General features: G+C 41.2%; 1 protein-coding gene across 1 annotated transcript in view; it reads right to left on the minus strand.

Moving 5' to 3' along the window:
* The window catches only part of pdlim2 (PDZ and LIM domain 2 (mystique)), an 80,336-nt gene that overhangs the window by 26,403 nt on the left and 29,937 nt on the right, over positions 1–23,996 (minus strand). Inside the window, exons 4-6 of the mRNA XM_036578562.1 lie at positions 18,029–18,098; positions 16,708–16,859; positions 14,645–14,714 (exon numbers count right to left, since the gene is read on the minus strand). Of these exons, the coding sequence (XP_036434455.1) occupies positions 14,645–14,714; positions 16,708–16,859; positions 18,029–18,098 (292 nt within the window). The remainder of the gene's footprint in view (positions 1–14,644; positions 14,715–16,707; positions 16,860–18,028; positions 18,099–23,996) is intronic.

Genomic DNA, 23,996 nt, shown 5'->3' on the forward strand with positions numbered 1-23,996 from the left:
GAGGGGTCATAACAAACTTTGTAGTGGCTATGTAGTGTAATGTGAACAGAAGTATTTTATTTAAGGCTATTAACCCCATTACCCTACCGAAATACATAGCCAACAACATAACGAAAAAACAAAAACAAAACAAAACAGCTTGCAAAATCAAAATATCATTAAGGATGTTACAAAAATTAAAAGAACTGTTCTACTTATTCTTAGGTTGAGGCTAGCTTACATGTGGTAGCATCACATGAGCTACAGTGACCATTTTATATTGGGCTACAAGCAATTCTATAATATTTGAGGCTAGATTTTACACTGAATCTGATCAGATTCATCCTGTTCTTCCTCTACCATCTGAGCCAGCATTTCCTGCCAGCATCAGCTTGATATCAATAGGGGGTAATGGAATGGTGCCATCTCTAGATGTTGGCATACCAACTAAATGTGTACCATTGGGACAGTCATCTACAACCATTTAAAGCTGTCCATCAAAGATGCCTAAAAATACCAAAGCTATGGGGAAAAAGGAGTCAGTACGTGTTTTGTTACATCCTACTTTGGTCCAAGCTGCTAGTTAAGGTAAATACCCATAAAACCCTTTCTGGTATGCCTTTCACACACTACTGGACAACCCTACTTGATGTTTCTCACACTCTTTAAGAGCAGATAAAACTCTCTCATGTGATACCAAGAGAGAAGACATGGTCTACTGTGTGGGGGGGCAAGTAGCTGCTATTAAAGATCACATTTTTACTGTGAAACCCTCAGCTTGACTCATATTTTATTCTGAGAGAGCGAAAGACGGCAGACAAGTCGAAGAGAGAAGCAATGAGTAACACATTTCTCATTTTCCAACAAAGTCCTGTCCAACTGTAGCGGAATATCAAGCTCATTAGACATATGGTCCTGTTTAAGGCCTTGTTAAGGCTTTGGACCTCATCATACACAGTTAATTTCTTATCCCCCCACCCCCCTTTCACTCTGTAATATGACAAACCCACAGGGCAGAGTCAAAACGACATCACTAGCCCCCACAGTCAAACATGCCTTCCACTCACAGAGAGACAAAAAAAAAGCCATATGATTTTGGATTTTTGCTGATCTTTTAAAATCATTAGTCAGCAAAGAAACCGGAAAATATCTTCTATTATTTCACACAGCAGAATGCTGACTGTATGGGGAGAATGGGGAGAGGGCACTGTTCCATTCTACTTATCATGAAGTCATCACAATAAGTTTGTTGTCTATGTCTCATACATTTCGCTTACAAATTTACTGCGTGTCCTTCTGAGGGTGGAAGGATCAGTATCAACAGCACTAATTTACGACCAGCCTTTGCCTAATGCAGGAGTTGGCAACCCAAATGAGAAGCCATTTTGTCCTTTGAACAAAAATCAAACCATCTTGGGAGCCACAGCATTTTATATCTATTTTACCATCTTGGCTGTAAATATGTCTCAGTATGTGCTAATGTGCTAGTATAGGCAAAAAATATACAATAAGAACAAAAACGCAGACTTAGGCCCAATCTCATTTCACTCCTTGCCCCTACCACTTAGCCCTTAGCCCTCTGTTTTGTGTGTTCACGTCTGGGGGTAGGGTGTCCCAATTTTTGTTGAGATAGAGGGGTAGGGCGAAGTGTTAGGGCTACATGGCCCTCAAAACAGGGTTTTTCTGAGGCTCACTCCAAACGGAGTGTTATGAGAATATGTTATGCGAGCGACCAAAGAAACCCACAAATGTGAACATTTCCTCAGTTAAAAAGTTACAATAACCACTGTATTATCTTAGTTTAATGTCATTTCAGTGTATTATGATCGCTTTCTTCATAACAAGCATAAAAAAAAAAACACTAATAGCATGCTAATGACTCAGTAGCTAGCTAGCTAAGTTTCCTGTTCCACCTTAAATAGTCCAGCAGTATTGACGCCTGAAGCACCAGAATGTAACCCTTTAAGGTGGAACGGGAAAATTCAAACAACAAGCTGGTGAATAGCTGACTTCAGCTTCATATCGCCAATGAATGAGGGGTGGGCAATAATAAATAATTGTTTTATACCCCCTCTTTGAAAGTATATGATGCCCTAAATGTAACTAAAGCCCAGCAGTGAAGCTGCTGAACTTCTCCCTTCTTTGCTATCACTGAAGACGGGCCGGGTCGCCTACAGAGCAGCGCTAGTAGCTGTTAATGAAGTAATGTTTTTTTTTGTTTTTTTTTTTTTATTTGAGGGTTGTCCCACTTCATAGGGGAAGATTTCAACCACTACCGTTTGTAACTCAGCTCCAAGGGGTGAGGGTGACACTTGAAAACAAGGGATAGGGGTAAAAAGAAGAAATGGGACTGGGCCTTACTTTGCTCTGCTTTAAGCTTTAGCTGAGCTATAGGAAACAAAAGTAGAACAGTTTCATGTAAATTGTCTCTCAGTATTTGACTTTTTACAAGGCTGAAGTCGCTTCTCATTCGCCAGCTTCTTGTTCTAATTTTTCTGTTCCGCCTTAAATGGTACCTGAAGTGGCAGAATATAACTGCTGCACCATTTAAGGTGAAAGGGGAAGATTCAAACAAGAAGCTGGAGAACGAGAAGCTGACTTCAGCCTCGCAACTTTTTGGTGTTTGACAGTATCACGTTGCAGATTAAATGCATCAGGAAATCAGCTGGAGTGATTATAAGTGCAAATAAGTCTGATCGCCTGCAAATTATCGATATGTCTTAAATCTCTCTCTTTGCCTTTTCGTTGGCTACTAGCTAAGTGAGACTGTTATGTGCGTTGCTGTGTGACCAGCAGTCTGCACACCAACCTTCAGGATTAAAGGGTGAATTAGCAGTTCTACATTAACTACATTAAGCATTTTAGACCATTTATTGTTAAAACTATGTTAGAACGATCAGCAGAGCTTTATTTTACGTCAAAGGAGGATTATTTTATTTTTATCTGAAAATCTAATTCTGCTCTGGAGCCGCAACAGGACAGTAAAAGAGCCGCGTATTGCCGACCCCTGGCCTAATTAAAGTAGTTATATGTGGATAAGAAATCTGATACCAGATTTCTCACTAATCACTTGTGAAGTTCACAGTGGACTTTACTATTAAACAGACAAAAAACATCTTTTATACCAGATTTCCACAAATCATGTCTGGAACGGGCAGTTTTTTTTATTTAAACGTATTTAACATGGCACTTGTTTCATTTAAAATTCAACATTGTATATGCTGTTGCAGATATATCGCATGTGCTGCATGTGTACTGTGAACATGTACACTGTATGTGTGCACTCATTTGTAAACTGAGCTCTTCTAAAGTGAGCCTTGAGCCTCAGTGGAATTTACCCTGTTAAAATAAACTAAATAATACCATGAGCATAGATGAATGGAGGTATAAGGTGGAGGATGAGGGGCCATGTGGGCTGGCTGCTGAGAGATGCGCCACTGCTGCACTTTAATGAGTCTGAAGCGCCACATCACTCTCTCTAAGTGGAGCTATATCTTACCGTCATCTCCCTCAGTGTTCTGAGCCAGGCTGTGTGTGAGTGGATAAAGAGTTTACAGAGTAATTAGGGATTCTTATAAATCACCGCATGACTAAAGCCACCTGGACTGAATGTTTTCTTCCCTTTTTCTTTCATTTACAGTCTGTTGTCTTAACTTCTCTCTCTCTCCCTCTTTCTGTCCTGTAATTTATCATTCTTTATACAACACTTTCCTACTTTAAAGGATTTTTCAACCTAATCATCATCTGCCACATTTGTAGGGTACTGTCCATTACTATGGACTGTAATTTCAATGAATCCCTCTACTTAGTACAAACAACCTCAAAACAGACTTAAGCGGTGTGCATATTTGCTTCTGTTATAACTGTTTCAGGCCATCAAGCCTTCTGTTCTTTTCTAAATACAGGGAACTGCATCTAAATTTCTGTCTGTATGCTACATGTGCGTCAGATAAAGAGGCTGAAAATTGCTGCAGTATTCTTTTCGCCTCCCTGTCTCTCTCCTTTGGGTTCTCTTGCTTTCACAATAATTGCCTCTTATGTTTCTCTGCTTGGGTCAGATCACCTCAGCCCACATCCAACAGCAGTCTGACCTTCTCATAAGAGTCAGGAAGAACTTTATCATGCCATCCATATACAAAATATACAGTGGAAACACTGTTCCCCTAAACGTTCAGCAGCAGTGCAACATACAAGGACCACACAGTAGAAGTGACCAAACCATAGTGCAATAGTGCAATTGATCTAGCTATGCTCCGTCCAAAGGCATTTTATCGTAGGTACTGTTGCAAACCTGGACAAGCTTTACAGAACAATGGCAAAAATCTCAATCCACCTAATGAGAAACTGGAGCACAGTTTTTTGTTAAAAGGTCAATGGTCAGACTTTAGGGCTTTTAAGATCAGGTGTAGTTTTGTTGCTGTGCTTGTTTTTGCCATAATGATGGAAGATATGCCAAATGTGGCACAGACAGTGTTGCCATCAAGTCCTTTACAGTAACTTGAGCCATGCTACAGTAGCCAGTGGTGTAGGCTAAAACTTTACCTTAGCTAGCTAACAATGTAAAATAGCCAAAATCAATTAGATATTTGGCCCCTAAAACCTTAAATACCTAATAACCTTAAATTTTCCGTAAAGTTTGTCCTACCTAACAACATAAGGTTCAAAAGACCACATTTGTTAGCATGGATAGGTCAGTTAAACAACACAGTGCAGCCATACTAAATTACTAAAAATACAACAGTGCAAAACTAGGGTCAAAGCCGAAAAACTGATGCGACCATTTAATAAACAGAAAAGAAAGTAGAATATGAGACAGATAGTAAATACATTTAAATGTGAGTAGTGCAAAACCTCAGTAGATAAGTTCTGATTGGTAGTGCCATGCTTCGAACCACCATTAAAAAGACTTACCCATTGCATTATAACTGTATTACACTGGAATATAACTCATTGTAATGAGCCGCTAGACAGTCATTGATTCGCTACTATATATTTAGTTTAGCAATAAAATCACCATGGAAACGAAAAGTTTCAGGTGAAGGTTTACAGCTCCGGCTTTTAGTATTAAACAGTAATTTTATTCCTAAAACAGAAATGTACATCGGGTAAACTGAAAAAAATAATTTGTTACCTTGACACTCTCTGGAATGTCATACCACTCAGACCCCTTCCATTAAACCGCACCAAAAATCATAAAACAGGCCCCAACTGTGGACGGCCAAAAACTCCCCCATAAACACTGGCAGCTTTGGGACCTCCAGCTTGGCTGGTTTTAAGGGGGCCTGAGGGTGATGGTGTCCAAATCAGTGCTTGTTTGATTTTCCACCTCCGAGGAAAAGAATAACAAATGAAAAGTTGCATCGGCTAAGGATGAGCAGAGGTAAGAACGAAGATGACAGAAAGTGGACACAACCCTGGATTTATCAGCAGGGAATTAATAGGGTCTTACAGCGCTGAAACATACGCATGCTGGCACACACTCGCTCAAACACATGTAGTGCCAAATGAAACACAGAGGGCCCCTAGCTTATAAGACCAGTCTGGAACGGCAAGACGTTCCTTGGTGTTTCCATGTACAGCAGAGGGAGAAAGAGAGGGAAAGAGAGAAGGAAAAGAAGAGAGGGACAGAGCCAAAGTAGTTTTAGACTCTGCTCTGGAAGACTACTCAGCTATTCCAAATCTTCCACAGTTCTCTTTCTAAAAAGAAGCAGCATTTAAGAAAGCAAACAGAAGGATAGAGACAGAGGTTTGGAGATGAGAGTTCAAAAAAGGTCACTGATCGTTACCATGCGTGCCATGGCTCCAGAAAAAGGCCGCAACTAAGAGCTCCAATGCACCACACCCACCATGAACACCCACACACACTCTAGTGGACTAAGGAAAGATTTGGGACTAAACACAAAATGGATTCATGTTCATTTGTGTCTTCTCCAATCAGTCATGCAAGAGACTGTGCAAGAGTGAATACAATGAACAAAAAGTCAGAGTGTATTCCTTTGAATGACACCAATTTGTTTCAATGTGCACATTTTAAATGCCTTGAGCTGACTAGTGAGTGCTTTTTGTGTATGTGCAAGTTTTTATCTGGATAGTGTGTTTATTATATCATCATATTATTATTATCACCATCAAATTCTTCCATCTGTATTCTCCCTTGTGTACATTTAAGTGAGCTCCATGATAAAAAATCCATTTTAATACTAAAATTCTATTTTTAATACATACAAATGGCTTGAACTTGAAGCTAAGATAGATGAAAGAGAAAGAAAGAATGAAGAAGTGAAAGGTCTAAGAGGTCTAAGAGGGTGCAGTCAGTGTGGGTGAATGCAGAATGAACTATATTAATCCCTGTTGCATGGAATCAATCTGGAAGTGTATAAGTGCGCATAATCTGGAAGTGTGTTCGTGGGCGTATAAGGTCACTGGCCGTGGAAGCAGCGGAAGAAAGCTACCTAACCTCTCTGCTTATTTTTGTCTGAATCCACAAGTCCTTTTCGCAGGATGCGGTCTGCTGCCACAGCAACCCGTGGTAACCGCACAGCAGTCGTCACGGGCAACCCAGCTAAGCTTAGGGACGCCGAAGGCGCCAGAGCCACGCTGCATTTGGCTCTGCACATGTTCTCCCTGGTGGAGATGAAACAGCGCAGTCGTTTCCTAATACATGGATCAGATTCACTCGTCTTTGTGTAGAGTCTGATGCGGGGCATTTCAGGGCATTCCACTATCAGAATAGATACAGAAGAGTCATCCAGTGTCATCCAAAACATGACAGAGAAAGCTGTGTGATGGCATCAAAGAGTAGAAAGGAGAAGAAGGAAAGAGAAACTGGAGGAAAGAGAGTCAAAAACATAATTCAGGGTGATTAAAGGCCAACTGCAACAGGAACTTGGATGCAGAGTACTGCACTACACCCACTGGAGCATTGATTAAGAAGAAATTTAGACGAAGGAAAACCACAAGAAATAATTTCCACCCACAACATGGAGAAAATACACAGGGTTGGGTGCCAGTGTGCTGATATGTGGTAAATATTTCACTTCATTCTGTGCTATTAATGAAGCCTATAGAAACTATAAATAAAAGAAACACTGAGTACAGAGCACTTTTTTTCTTTTTCATCAACTTATCTATATCAAGACATACATTACAAAAGCAACTAGAATATCGGAATTAGTTTTGAACTCTTGTCTTGGGACACCAAAAAAAAGGCGATGGCATTGCAAAATGATGAACGAAGTGAAGGGATAATTAAATACAACTGGAAAAGGTATAGCTTACAAAATGCTTGAAATGAGTCGCCAGATACACTTTAGCAATGTCTGAAACGTGGAGGTATATATTCCCTGTTTGAGTGGAGTGATCTGCGATCTGTTCTCCTGTGACCAAGTGTGAGTGATGAGATAAGTGGCGTAACTATACTATCCAACAGCGAACTCACCTCTTTCCTAACATCCCTTTAGCAGTGTCTGCTCCTCACAGCTACAGTGCTGTTACAGCGCTGTCATATTTTTGTATTAGTGCCTTCCCAAGCAACAAAAGTGAAAGAAAGAAGTGGGTTCATGCAAATTATAGCCCTGATTTAAACGAAAGTAAACTGAGGATCCTCTATGGGTGGCATCTGAGAGTAGGGGAACGCTATCTTTCCAGGCTAGCTGTTGGGTAGCCATCAGCTGGCTAACTTGAAGCAGCGCTCTGTCAGTCACACAGCACGGCAAATTGATGTTACTGTACATCAAACAAGACATAAACAGACTACAACAGAATAGAGAAATCCAGATGTCTGCCAGCTTGTGTCTGAATACTGTGATACACTCTGACATGGATGTGGTAGGAGTGATGGCAGTAAGGTGGTGTGATCCATCATTGACGTACAGAGCCAGTTAATGCTTGCTGTCCATATTAAGCGGACGTTGTTGAGAAACTAAACAGCTCAGCATTCGTCACCAGACAGCTAAAAAGATTGTTTTCTTTCTTAAATCATGACTACTACAAAAATTGCAGTCGTGCTTTTTCCCCCCACTGGTAAAAACAGCTAACCAGAAACTTTCTCCCACAATCCTGAGACAGATTTGTGAAAATGTTCCACTGTTTGCCATGTTTTGACCATAAAGGATAGTTTAAAACAGCAACTGACCACTCAGGAGCAAAAAATCTGCCTTCAAACTTGAAAGAAATAATGATTTGACATTTATCACAATATGTGTCGATATCAACTGATATGAATTTTTTTGGCCATATTGCCCAGCCCTAAATGCTAGCTAGCTTGCTGAAAGTTGCTCATGGCTGAACAAAAGAGACATTAGTTCAGAGCGAGACAGACACCCTAACACAGACGAACAGACGAACCAAATATCCAGAACAGAAACTTCAATTATTTAGCTTTTGTGTATTTTGACACAGGAGTTGGATAGTGATTAACTTTTGACCCACAATTCACTGTTTAGCAGCGCTTACTCTATTCTCTCTAGTTCCTGTTGCCATTTGAGCTGTGAGCCTTCAGCAGTATAATTAAATTAGACTGGAAATCGGACAGCTTATAAACTGCTTAAAAATGCTAGCTTGCTAACTAGCTCATTTCACTGGGAGTGAATCAGACTGAACAAAACGGACTTTAGTTTAGAGGTGTGGCAAAGAGTGACCGATGAAATAATGTCCCCTAATGCTGATTGGTATGATGAAAAACTTGACATGAACAGCCAACAGCCAAAAACAAGTAAAGAAGCTGATAGCTGCTTCAACTATGTAACTAGTAGTTACATAGTTGAAGCAGCAGTAGAAAAAGAGAGCAGATCAGTCACTGAGACAGAGAAGCATTGGTAAAACGTAACCAAACAGAGATGAGAAAGTGTGCGTTGGGATAGGACAGGCTGGTACAAAGGCCATCTCTGTGTCCCTGCTGCTTTTGGGTCACTGGAGAGAGAGAAAGAGGAGGGGGTCTGGGGAGGGTTAAACTGAGCTAGCAGAGAGCAAGAGAGAGGGAGAGACACCCCCACAGCCCATCTCTACCAGGCCCTTGTACACAAGGACTGGCCTGTGCCTCAGATAGACGGGAAAGCCAACACCACACTCCCAGAATACTTTGCATCAGAGCCCCCATTGTACGTGCCACTTTTCTCAGGACACCCTACACCCCGCCAGGCAGGACTAATGGATACTCCCTCTTTATCCCGCTTTCTCAGCCAGCTAAAGCGCTCTTAAAATGGAGATTTCCCCTGTTTTACTCAGCCTCTCTCTGCTTAAAGAGCAAATGAGTGGAAAAGCCTTTTAGCCAGTCCTGAATGTGCTCACTTCACTAGAAGTGAACAGGCCCAAGATCACGTCACTCCCATCAGGCAAAAACCACACAACACCTGATGAGTTCTAGGAACTGTGCGTGTGTGTAGATGTATTTTAGAGGTCCAGGAACGCACAACGCTTTCCTCCGTGCTGTCATGCTACTGCCAAACCACAATGGAGAGAAAGGACGAAGCAGAACGCTTTTAGTTTTATATACAGTAAGGCAATACCAAACCCGCTAAAATTAACATAAAAGCTATGAAGAATGTCTGACGTCAGATACACATTACAGTAATGTATACCACATGCATAAGAAAAAAGAATACAGACATCTGAAGTTCTTTTTGGTTGTTTGGCTGTGACAAAGCAATCATAATCATAGATATAGGGTGGACCAACAGAAACAAACATATACACGCACACTACACAATACAAACACCTAGCACTGTGATTATGTTGCCACACATTGCAGTTGTGATGCAATATAGTGGAAAAAAAATAACCCCTTAAATGGCCAGAGACCACCAATGTACCCAAAGTTTTATTACACACTTCTACAGGGAGATTCACTCAAAAGAGGTCCCAAATATTCTGTAATAACTCTCGCTAGGACACAGCGATCTGAATGAAACAATGTGCAATGTGCTCCTCAGTATATGGAGCTTCGAACAAGCCGGGATGCCCCTGCGTCAGAGCGATGAAGTAGGCGCCGGACAGCTGTCGCAATGTTTAACCTATGTTTGCAACGTGCATACCCCTGTAACCACCCAACTTCTCATCAGGATGGTGGTGTACAGTATGGAGCAGCGCATCTGCATGGTGCGAACCTATTGGGTCACCTCACTGGTTCAGATTGCTTCATCCTAACGAGAGTTACAACAGAATATTCAGGGCCTCTTTCGAGTGAATCTCCCTGTATAATCTTATAACTGCTCAGCCAGTTTGCACTGAAGTCCTTGTAGCTACTGACTAATAAGCCTTAGTGTGTAATAAGGCTGGGATTTTAAGGGGTTAAAAACATAGTTGATTTAAAAACGCAACATGCAAGTGCCCCCTGAAGAGATGAGAGGCAAGTCAGAAAAAGAAAGAGGGGATGAAGGGATTCCACTGTGAGGATGAAAAACGAGGAGAAAGGGCATTTTCAGAAGAATGTGAGGGAAACGTCCTGACCCTCTCAGGCACCACACAGAGAGTCTCTTCCTTTTGGGTTCTTCCCGGGACCCTCAGACTGCACAAATACACACAAGAGCTGACCGCAGAGGACCCTTACAGCAGACAAGCATGCATCACTGAACATTCCTTCAACTGATAATGAAGATGAAACACACAGCCCCATGGGTGACTGTGTGTGTGTGTGTGTGTGTGTGTGTGTGTGTGTGTGTGTATATGAAAAAGACTACAACGACCCCAAATCTTTACTGATCAATCCTGCTGCCCCCAGTCATTTCTGCTTTTCGCTATCATCTCTTTGGCTTGTGTAATACTGGGTACTATTGATCACAATATTTTCCAAATATATGACTTTATCATGATTGTATTCAATGATCTATGAATTTACATTACAGTTAATGAACCCATGCTTCCTGAGCATTGCTAAGAATGCCTTCAAACTTGGCACAGCTTCGGAAACCTCACACAGGACCGTCAAGGCCATCCAGACAGAAACCAAATCTGTAGAAAGTAAATTCAGTATATATATAGCCTTTATGTGTACTGATCTGTTCTTTCAAAACATCCTGAAGACTTAATCCATTGCTAAAACTAAAAAAAAACAATATTGTTTAGTGGCACCAATACTGTAATCAACAATATATCCACTGGCACTTGGCTAGTGATCAACTTCTGATCCACAATTCTGTTTAACAAAGCTAACTCCATGCTGTCTACTCCCTATTGCTCTGCTGTGAGCGTTCATCAGCACTTAAATATGTTATCTTCCCGTATCAAAACCATCTAAGTAACAGAACCTCCTCAGAACACATTCCTCTGTCATCACTGGGGATGGAAGAATCAGATAGAGCCTGAGAGGAATGACAGCAATGTTGTTCTGGGCATATGATAATGGAGGGACACTAAAAGAGGGTGCTGACCCCCATTAGGATTCAGTTATGGTCAGCAATAAATTGTGCTATGATTGTGGAGCAGCGTTAAGTGATTGGGAAGCTAAGTGCAAGGCCCAAAACTGAGTGAGTGAGACCAAAGCTCTGTCTCAAATTAAGCACATCCATAGTGTACTAGCTACTTTTAACACAAGTAGTGTGTTCACACTGGGAAATGCAATGGAATGTAGTGGTTAATATACAGATCCACAGCATGAGAAGAGGAGCCATCAGAAGCTGCCGCAATGCTAAAATTTTAACAGGCCGATGCAATAAGCAAGACCACCAACAAGAATGGGCAAAAAGTTTAAGGCAAACATTTTTTATTTTCTAATTAAAAGCGTACTGAGGCTTAAAACAAGATTATATGCTTAGCAGGCAGACTATGCTTAGTTCGGTGTAACTCTGGATTTTTGGTCTCACAATGGTGAATAGCTCTTTTACTGGACTACATCATCGGAAACTTCTGCTGCATGTCTAACCTGCTCCAAGGCAGGCTAAGTTTAGGATTTTGGATCATAAACAACTCTTGGACCAATCAAGGCAGAGTTCAACCAATAACAGACAGCTTTCTAACAGAGGTGGACCCCTCTGCTCCTTTCTGGCTCACTTCTTCATGGCATTTGTGGCACTAGTCCTCTGAAAAGTATCGCTTTACAGCAGAGAAAACATACCCAGAACATAAAGCTGTCATTACTCCAATAAGCACCAGCACAGCTTTTTTTAATTGGAGAAAGAAGTCAAGTCGAAGTTTATTTATATAGTGCTTTTTACAACAGCTGTTGACACAAAGCAGCTTTACAGAAAAATCCGGGTCCAGGCCCCCATGAGCGTCGCCAATGGCGACAGTGGCAAGGAAAAACTCCCTAAGAGCAAGACGAAGAAACCTCGAGAGGAACCAAGATTCAAAAGGGGAACCCATCCTTCTCTGTTAGACATCGGATAGCAAACAGCGTTAGTATGAAGTATTAGAACACAAAAACGGGGAAAAACAGGTGGAGCAATGGTTAATTAGACAGTTTGAGTTTATGCAGCAGCAGCAGTGGCATCATCAGGAGGGTCAGTCCATGCAGGTGAGATTTGCACAGCTTTGTATAGTGTGAAGCTCCATGGTGGTCAGAAGAAGAAACGTTTTTAACTTTCATGTAAATTAACGTAATATTTGCATGTAAGTCATTTAAGATTTATTTTCTTGGATCCAAGACCAAGAGCAGTAAGAGTGGTGCTTGTTACTGTTATGAATGCTTTACTTACTACATGTTTCTGTGTTATGATTTCTTTTTCACCACTTCGAGAGATAAGGTGCTTCACACAACTGTCTGTTCTTCAGAAACATCACGCTTTCATGTGCACGAGGATTAAGGATTTAACCGTGGCTGCATTTGTTAGGTTTTATGAACCTAAAACATAGTCAGAAACCCTGTCTAAGTTGTATGTGCTTCGTGAGACAGGCCCTGGGTCTCAGGTCTACCGCAGCGATAATGAATAGAGACTACATGTACTTTCATTTTACTTCTGGTGGTTGTTTTATCTTTCTTTTTTTCAAATGTTCATCGTGAGTGATGTAAAAACAGGTCTGTCAGCTGTTGCAATTTCAGATTTTGGCTTTACAGAAACACACACACACAAACAAACAAACAAACAAACAAACAAACAAACAAACATCGGCAGGCTGCAGATGGCTGACGTTTTTCTGAACATATCCAAATCAAGGCATGAAACAAGACCAGGAGCTTTTTCTCATTTGACCTTTCTTTCCCAGGCTTCCTCAGCTTGCTAGCAAGCTGTGCACAACAAACTTTGTCAAAAAAATAAACAAATAAATAAAAAACACAGTCTCGGTTGAACACTTTGGTAATTGGTTATTTATAACTAATATAACCTTGTACTGACAAATCTCAATTTCAAAGATTGCCTGAAAGTAACTGACATAACTGAGGCCTGTGGTTAAGGCAAACGGCCTGGAGCCCTCCCATGACCAATCAGGTTGGCCATCTACGCAACGGCCTGACTGTTTCTACCAGGGGAATCGGGACGTTACTGTGTTTAATAGGCCGTGTCAGTGAGTGTGTGTTTATCCAACGTCCAGATCACTTAGAAAATGACTGGAATGCCATCAGCCATCAAAGGTCCCTGGCTGTTTTTTCCTGTTCTGTCAGCTGTCTTCAAGTGACTTCTGTGGGAGTCAGGCTGATGTTGCATAGCTTACATATCTCAAAATGAACTTTCCCACAACACAATTCACTATTTTAGCGTATTCAACACACTCTGTTCTCTCTCAAACGTCCTCTCTTCCTCCACTCATCATACGTCATTCTCCAACTTCTGGCAATTATATTTGACTAGCAGATAATCTTGGCACTGTCGTAAAGAAACCTTTTATTTCTGAAATGTTTTTTTTTCTATTAGAAAAAGAAGAAACATTCAACTTTCATATAAATTAATGTCATGTATTTTAATGTAAATCATTTCCCATGTATCTATTTCCTTTGACCCAATTATCATGAAATGATCAATGTAATGGGTAGGTGTTTACATGGGGAAAATAAACAAATTATCTTAAAGGTTTTGATATCAGTGATGATACATAGTTAACTGATTATCCTTACTCAGCTAATAGACTGGATCATGTTAATATAAGATGCTTTTAATGAGCCCAAGTCACTGAAAAGGTCACGTTGTTTCTCCCCAACCCATAATTGCTCTTTTCCTCACAATGATCTTTTGAATTAACCGTTTCCAGCTTGTGTTGTGAGTAAATGCCAGCTGGACAGTGCAACCTTTCCAGACTTTTCAGACTTACCGCCCGCTATGAAAATATCAAAATTGCTAAGCTCTTTCTTGTGGAGGAGAGGATGTAATTAGCAGATGGAATTCGTAATCTTATTTCCTCAGCGTTTACAATCTTCAAGGCCTGGTATTCAAGAACAGATATTACAGCAAGCCCATGCTACTAAAAACTGACTGTTTCCCCAAACACATTCATATGCCAAATCGCCATCTCAGGCGAACACTGAAAAAAAAAATCTTAAGCACAGTCCATCATCTGCACTCTTGCAAAAACTCTTTGGATGCACTGAAGATTCACTCAAGACACAAGACATTTGGACTGGAGGAGAGAGAAGTTCACACCTTCAGGGCTGCTCTGAATGTGTTGTGTTTGAACAAGTCCTACATTTCTGTCTGGGGATGAGCTCATAGCCAAATGTGTATCGCTGATGCTCACGTTTACACTAGTTTAAAGATGTTCTGGTACCTCGCACTCAGATGTTGTTTTGTGGGGCTCCTACCTGAGAAAGTGGTCTTGACAGTCTGTGACTGGAGTTTTTCTCTTCTGGGGACCAGGAACGGAGCTGCAGGCTAGAAATGAAAAATCTACTGTTAAACAACTTCAAGCTGCTGTTTTGATGTCAAGTATCATTCCTGTTGTAGGTTCTACAGAACACTGGAGCTGACATAAAATGGGCCAGTACTACAGAAACCACAGCTACATATTCTGAATATTTACAGTAACAGAACAAAGAGATGAAAACATCACAAGGAGAACAAATAATTGTAGAAAAAAAACTTTAGTTTGGGAAAACAAAAAATAAACATTTCATACTATTGGCACTAGATATTTAGTCATAACTGCATAGCTGCAACAACAGTTTCTTGGCTTAATGGTTTTACAGATGTGCTGGTGGGTTTGAAACACTAAGTAAAAGCTAAGGCTGTAGTCTTCTACCTCCAAACAAACAAATAAATAAAAATTCTTATTGCACAACTTCCCAGCAAATCTCCATGTGATCTCAGTGTATATCTATTGTGAGATGAAGTCATGTGGTCTACTGCTCATGCTGAGTTGCTATTTACAAACTTAAACCTTATATGAATCATTCATAAGTCATGAAGTAGTTAGTAAGTATGGAATTACATTTCTGAATTTCCCGGGGAATATTGTGAACACGCACAAAGATGTTCTGCACCTTACTTTGTCAAAAAATGTACTGTAAGACGACAACAACAACAACAACAACAACAACAACAACTTTATTATTTTAATATTTTAACTACTCATATGTTGCATTTCAGACATTTTTATTCCTGTTTTAACTAATGATGCACTGGTGATCAGGCCAGCCAATCATAAATTACTTCCTCTGTCCCTGAAAATAAAAATTGCATACCAAAACAATTTTCTTATGTGCAAACTAAATAACTGTTTACATAACAATACATTGTATATATTCTCCCAATATCACCTAATGTGCATAAAAATTAGGCACAACCACACACACACACACACACACACACACACACACACACACACACACAGACTGGCCACTTCATTAAGTACACCTCCACGTCTCTACACTTACTGTCCAGTTTATCAGCCCCTTTTACTATATAGGTGCACTTTGTAGTTCTACAATTACAGACTGTAGTCCATCTGATTCTCTGCATACTTTGTTAACCTCCTTTACCCTCTTCTTTACTGGTCAGGACCCCCCACAAGACCACCATTGTTTGTGTGGTGAATCATTCCCAGCATTGCATTGACACTGTCGTGGTGGTGCTGTGTTAGTGTGTGTTGCGCTGGTACGGGTGGATCAGACACAGCAGTGCTGCTGGAGTTTTACCCACCTCAGTGTCACTGCTGGACTGAGAATAGCCCACCGATCAAAAACATCCAGCCAACAGCGTCCTGTGACCACTGATGAAGGACTAGAGGATGACCAACACAAACTGTGCAGCAACATTTGAGCTACTGTCTCTGACTTTACATCTACAAGGTGGACTGACAAGGTAGGAGCGTCTAATAGAGTGGACAGTGAGTGGACACAGTGTTTAAAAAACTCCAGCAGCACTGCTGTGTCTGATCCACTCAGACCAGCACAACACACACTAAAACACCACCACCATATCAGTGTTACTGCAGTGCTGAGAATGATCCGCCACCCAAATAATACCTACTCTGTGGTGGTCCTGTAGGAGTCCTGACTATTGAAGAACAGGGTAAAAGGGGGCTAGTATAAAGTATGCAGAGAAACAGATGGACTACAGTCTGTAATTGCAGAACTACAGAGTACACCTGTGTGGTTAATAGATCTGATAAAATGGACAAAGAGTGTAGAAACAAGGAAATGTCCTTAATGAAGCGGTCAGTCTACATATGCTGTATTCTGCAGATGAAGAGTTTTATTCAGTAGTATCACTAGAATTTGTAACTTATGTCCAATATTCCCTGCAGAACATGTTGAAAATAAGCTTAGCAATGTGTGTGCTGAATTTGAGTGTTTTCCAGATTTTCCACAGCTCACTTGGTATCAGTATACTGAAGAGAAAATTCTGGTATTGCAGCCACCCTTACTTTTTGTTGCTGGTGGGTGTGATCCTGTCTCCTTTATGATCAGGGCTGGAGGGGGGGTCTGGAGAGTATGGGCCTGGAGAGAGTGATGCTGGGCTGGAGATAGAGTATTCTCTGTAGTTCTGGTTCTCATCTCGGCTCACTTGCACAGCCTCCTATAGATCCACAGAGAAAACATAATAAGGAAATGGCCTAAAGCTACGATGAAGGGTTCGAACTTAATGGCTGAGTAAAGAAGATCCTAAATGCAAATAGTTCAACTCTCAAAACCAAGAAAGCAATTTACATTACTTAAGGTCTCATTTTCATAAAACCCAAGAGGAGTATGCTCATCCACCCCACGCACTGCGGCTTAACTTATATATTCCATCTCCGCAGGCTGATCACTGGATGGTTTCTACTTCAATCTCAGTTTTCACCTTTGGGGTTCAGAGATCCTCCTAATGTTACCACAGACAGCCGCTGGCAACCCCTCTGGAAGATGAAATGCAGCAACTTGGTCTTATTTATGACATTCTCAGGTTCCTTTCACATATCTCACGGCCCTAGAGTTATGGCCATCTCGCCAGGAACCAAAAAAGGAGGGGACCATACTCTTATGCCTAATTTCAGCTCATCCTGACAATCTTTAAATCACTGCTAAGCAGATAGCAAGGAAGAGAAGATGAACTACTTAAATCAGTCTGGGGACAAGAACTGTCTTGTACAGAAATGTTGGAGGGATACTGACAATGAGAGCACCTGCAATAAGCCTCTGAGGAGTAGACAAGAGAGCCACAACTGTACCAACTGTTGACAGAAGCTGAAGACAATAAATAACTGAATGCAGTCGTTGATGTGCACAGTATAACACAGGAAGGGCAAATAAAAAGAACAAACAGATAATAAATAAGATTAAGGATAAATGCTGTACACTTTGCAGAGGATGGATGGAGACACTGAGCTATTCTAAAGTGGCTGAAGCTGACTGAATGACCTTAATGACTATGAATGACTATAGTTGTTCTAAATCAGCCACATAGCTGGACAGACAAGGCAGAGAGGCCAAATAACTAGCTACTTCCAAAAATAACATGACACGCAGTCTAAACTAGATCAGAACATGCTGCATTTTAGGTTCAGGCAATGGGACACTAACAGCCTCGATCACAAACATGCGATTTTCAAGTTGTTTATACAGAGGGATGCCAACTAATGAAAACATTTAATGTAAACATCATATGTTTAGCATACAAGACATTTCAAAATAATAAAAACATCTACTTATTTTCTGTATGTAGAGCCTTTCTTGGCCATAAAACAGCATTCAGCAATGGACACTGACCTGGAAACGGCCCACCAACTGCTCTGTGGGATTGATCCCGTTGGTCTGTCCAGGACTCGGCAGGGCTGGTCTGTAGAGATAGAGATGAGGACAACCCATCAGTTGCCATATGGGATGCTAACTACCTTCGTATGTGTTGAAAGTACCAATAGTACTAGTACTAAATTAGTTTCTCAGAGGTTCTCATAAAGATACATAAACTTGTGTCTATGAAGCCACTAACTAGCCACTGAGTGACTGCAGGCGCAAACAAAATGCTTCAGTGACTTTCAGCAATACTGGTCTGTACGAAAGTAAAGGGACAGAAAAGTAAGCAGCTTTTCCTTTTGACCTCACGGCTACAAATGATCCACAGACGGTGCCGCATTTAATGACATATGGAAAAAGGTCAATGAACTGAAAATAAGTCAACAACACAGCCTTGTCAGCACCACACCTTGTCAGTGTCTTAACCAGGAAGCACCACATGTCTGCAAATGTTTATTTGTCTTTAAATTAACCACTGGGCTTATAGGACACAAAAAGGCCTTTTTCAGCTTCACAGGGAAGCAGTGCTTCACAAGGGCCTGATTAAGAGCCAGAATCCAGAGGACTCTAAGAGAGCTCGGCGAACCACAGGTCTCCATTTATCAGACAGGAGAGAGGAGAGAGAAGAGAAAGAGAGAGAGAGAGAAACAAATGAACGTTGAAGTAGTAAAAAACAGTAAAGGTAGTACAAGTCTAATTTTTATATTTTTATATTTATAAATCATAAAACATCCTGAACTTTTTAATAATTTGTTGTGTATTTTAGAGCTTGTATTTTTCTATTTTAAAAATCCGTAGTTGCCCTGCATTGTTTCCATAACTGCCGTATTTCATTACAGTGAGCCGAAAACTGTTGGCTGTTTTGGGGTCGCTTCATTCATAGGCAAACAGGTTGAGGTACAAAGAGGGAATGTGGACGCAGAGTTATAGGCCAGTTCTGAGTCCCAAAGCAGCCTAATGTATGTAAATGTTTGAGTCTGGGCATGACACAATCAGTAACCACACCAAATAAAAGGCAATTTGGCATGACATCACATTGCTTAAAATTTCAGCACCCCTATCTTAAAACACCTTCCTGCATTCCTGAGTCTAGGGGTAGAAATAAGGCAGGATAGCTGTAATCAGTTCAGCTGTCTAGACCTTTATATTTGGTACACAGCACCATAGCCCACAATTTTAAGTGCTTCTGACATGCATGCTTGGTTAAGAGCACTTCAGGCTGCCAGAGAGTGTTGAGGACTGAGGGATAGATGTGCCCCTCCAAAACTCATTTTGCCACTTTTCTCCTAAAGGGGAGACTTGAGCTTTGGCTTTTACACTAAGAGACCTAAGGACTAACACAATGAGCTTTGGCTCTACCTCACCCGTTTCTTTCTGCAATTCCGACAAAGAGGGGGGCAAAAAAAAAAGTCCAACCACAATCAAGTAAATAAAATAATGACATAATGGGCCAGGATTCACTCGTTTCTTGTTACAATACCATTTTAGCTGGATACAGCTGTTTGCTGTTTCCAGGTTCTTAAAAACAACTGGTCTAAATCTCTGTTGTTTTTATGGAACCACTGGCCAATAGATACAATGTGTTCAGGACTCTATGCTGTAATATAATTTAGCATGATTATTATAAGCTCTAGTCAGATCTCCATACCTACACATACACAAAATCCAAGTTCCTGGTTTCTCCTCTGCCTATCTGTCTCTCCCTTTAATCAATCCTTAGGCTATAGTCGAGGAAGCCTGAAGCAGGGCTTCGGATAGCAGAGATAAACTGCGTAAAAACATCTAACAGCTAACCAAACTACGAGCAATGCTGCCTCAGTTTCTCACAAAGATGCTGCTAAAACACATCTGGGGCAGAGACAGAATCCTTACTGCCAGGAGATGCTATTCATCATTGTTGCTACAAACGCAGCATGTTCAACATGTGTGTTGATCTATGTTACGGAACTTCTAATCAATAATACCAGCAAAACACAGACCAGGACAGGCACTATTAGCAAGAGATGGATGGTGGCTGTCCGTATTTAAACATTTTTACAAGCACACATTGTTAAAAAGCATAATAAGGCCTTGCAATAAGAACTTGCACATGCATGATCTGCAGTTTCAAGAAAACAGCAACAATTACTAAGAACTAAATGTTCCGACGGTGACAGAATGACTGGCATACAAAAATGTATGGCACTCAACAATCAGGCCATAAACTCAGTTTGGTCAAAGTCAAACACCAACTTTATTATCTTCATTAGCCTTTGACATCTGGCCTCTGAACATTAACCCTCCCCTTGTAGAGGGCAGTGTGGAGGAAAGAAACAAGAGAATGTGCTGTTTCTACACAGCTGGGAAGCTCCAGTTTGAAGAGCAGCCATAAATTCTAACGTTTCTCAACAGCTCTTGAACTGCTCTGGTTTAAAGTGTTTCTTGGGGCTGACCTGCAGTGATTTAGAGCAGGTCGGCAAGGTAGCACTCACGCTCGAACTGAGGAAAATCACATATGGAATGCTCAATAGCTTGAAGGGGTTGGTGCTGTGTCAGACCACTGATTTATGACGAACAGTTTTGCCAAAATGATGCATGTATAAGAGCAAGGTCTGAACGTCAACTTTTAAAACCATGATGCATCCTGATGTGCACTGTAGTGTTTAAATGTGAACAGCAACAAACTGAAAATTCTATGCCTGCATCTGTAGATAGTTCTTTACATACTGACCATTCAGCTTTGTTTAGATCAAATTATACAGGTTGGAACATGTAAATGGTGGAACATATAAATGTAACATCTAACATATGTAACATGTTACATACATCGTTATCGTTTTATCGCCCAGCCCTACCCACACCATAATCCCCCCTCCACCAAACTTTACACTTGGCATAATGCAGTCAGACAAGTACCGTTCTCCTGGCAACCACCAAACCCAGATTCATCCATTGGATTGCCAGACGGAGAAGCGTGATTCGTCACTCCAGAGAACACATCTCCACTGCTCTAGAGTCCAGTGGCGGCGCTTTACACCACTGCATTTGACGCTTTGCATTGCTTGGTGATGTAAGGCTTGGATGCAGTTGCTCGGCCATTGAAACCCATTCCATGAAGCTCTCTACGCTGTTCTTGAGTTAATCTGAAGGCCACATGAAGTTTGGAGGTCTGTAACGATTGACTCTGCAGAAAGTTGGCGACCTCTGCGCACTATGCGCCTCAGCATCCGTTGACCCCACTCTGCCATTTTACGTGGTCTACCACTTTGTGGCTGAGTTGCTGTCGTTCCCAATCGCTTCCACTTTGTTATAATACCACTGACAGTTGACTAGAATATTTAGTAAGGAGGAAATTTCACAACTGGACTTGTTGCACAGGAGGCATCCAATCACAGTACCACGCTGGAATTTACTGAGCTCCTGAGTGCGACCCATTCTTTCACAAATGTTTGTAGAAGCAGTCTGCATGCCTAGGTGCTTGGTTTTATACACCTGTGGCCATGGAAGTGATTGGAACACCTGTGAACACTTTTGGCAATATAGTGTACACATGCACACACACACACGCACACAATAAATAATCGCAAACTATATATAATCTCAATTATGTAATATCAATGAAAATTAGCTTTTGCCAAAAAATATGCATGCACACACACACACACACACACACACACACACACACACACACACACACACACACACTAACTACACGTATACACCTACTCATTCATATATTTATCTAATCAACCAGTCACGTGGCTTCTGTTGTGTTTACTCCACAATAACACTATTCTGTTGACTCAAAATCAACTGCGGACTGAAAAGCCTTGTTGACATGAGAGGTCAACGAAGAACGGCCAGCCTGGTTCAGGTTGACAGAAAAGCTACGGTAATTTAGATAACCACTCTGTACAACTTCGGTGAGCAAAAAAAAATTCCCAGAATGCACAACACGCTAAAGGCACATGGGCTACAACAGCAAAAGACCACATCGGTTTCCACTTTTTTCAGCCAGGAACGGGAAGCTGAAGCAGGGCACAGGCTCACCAAACCTGGACAGTGAAAGACTGAAAAAACCTTGTCTGATCTAATGAATGCCAATTTCTGCTGAGGCACATAGATAGTTTTCGAATTTGGCACCAACAGCATGAATCTGTGGACCCAACCTGCCTTTTGTCAACAGTCCAGGCCGGTGGAGGTGGAGTAATGGTGTGTGGAATGTTTTCTTGGTACACTTTGGGCCCGTTAATATCAATCCAATCAATCATCACTTGAATACCACAGCCTATTTAAGGATTATTGCCAAGTAATTTGCCCATCCTCTATTGGCTACATCGAGCATGATAATGCAACATGTGACAAAGCAAAAGTCGTCTCAAACTGGTTTTGTGAACACGACAATGAGTTCAGTGTTCTTCAGTGGCCTTTCTAGTCACTGGATCTGAATCCAATAAAACACTTTTGGTATGTGGTAGAACGGGAGATTCACAGCATGAAAGTGCCCTTGAAAAATTTGCAGGAATTACATGATGCAATCTTGTCAGCATGGACCAGGGGCCACATTACAGAAACATCCTAACTCTGATATCTGTTTGGTCACCATGACAACTTCAGTTAGGACTGAATTAAGGACAGTAGTTATCACAGAATAATAGTCCTTAAGTTCTTCCTAACTCTGCGTTTTAAAAATCACAAAGCTGATGTCTCTTGCCCTGCCCACACAAAACAGTCAGAGAATCTTAGCGAGTTAAAGCTAACCCAGCATAACCAAAAGCTAGTAAGCTAGGCCACCTGTCTGCAGCTGCGTTTTGCCTGTTCTTTTGTTTACCCATACGCAAACACTGCTCATTCATCCGTCTCTTCAACCACGCATTGCTTTATCCATCCGTTTGCTCGTCTGTCCGTCCGTCCATCCGAACATATGTTTCTTCGCATGCTGCTTTGTCCATCCGTGTGTGTTCATTTATCTGTTCATCCATGAATTTTTTCGTCCAGTTACCGTGACATACAAGCTAGATAATGATTTTTGTTTTGTAGAAGTCGAAGCGCAGGATGGGGTACTGGACAGAGAGCTGTCAATCAAGCTGCTCATTAGTCCCGCCCACACAGTTCTCAGATAGGTCTGATCAGCATTTCTTAGGTAGTTAAATGTTGGGTGAACATTAAACTACTTGGAATAAAATAATTACATTAACATATGCAAAAGTTAAGAATTTTTTGTCCTTCTGTACAAAGTTTTCATTTCCATATTTTTCCGATATGTGCAGTGTTTGTGAGGTGCTGCATCAGAGCATGTAAATGCACTGCATTCAGGTCAACATTCTCATCATACCTGCCTCTCACACGTGAATGGTGAGGGGTCATCAAGCATGGGGGGCCTCAGGGAGAAAAAGGGACACAGAGTACAAAAGTATATAAAAGGCTGTACGACTTCAAAGCAGCAGGCTCAGAAACAGCTGCCTCCATGGACAAGGTCCATTAATACTCTACCCCTTAGCACCGACTGATCAGCCACACTGCATGCTCATCTGGGCTATTAGAGACGGTTCTCTTGACACAGTCCATCTGGTGGCACAGGTGGGATAAGCCAACTGTTAACATACAATGCCTTTTTTTTAAGCAGGATCAATGTCCATCTTTTAAGTAATAAAAATGAAAGGTGCTTAAATTCAGTGTTTTAAAGCTGATGGTTTTGTTGTTCTGCATCATTTCTGCTGCAAAGCATAGTGTATGGCGTTCGGTCATGGCATGATGGCACCCAAAACAGCCTTCTGTCCCACGTCAAACCAGGCAGCTGTTGAAAATTCCTCACTTTCTCGCTTTTTGTAGACATGATCTCTGTAGCTCCAGCAGCTGCTTTATCAGTTCCAGCTCAAGCACAAATGCACCATCATGAGAATTGCACATTTTGATCGTTTTTTGATCGCAATGTCATGGTCATGAAGGTATTATGCCCTCT

This window comes from Colossoma macropomum, unplaced genomic scaffold, assembly GCF_904425465.1.
Source record: "Colossoma macropomum unplaced genomic scaffold, Colossoma_macropomum, whole genome shotgun sequence".
NCBI classification, from domain to species: Eukaryota; Metazoa; Chordata; class Actinopteri; order Characiformes; family Serrasalmidae; genus Colossoma; species Colossoma macropomum.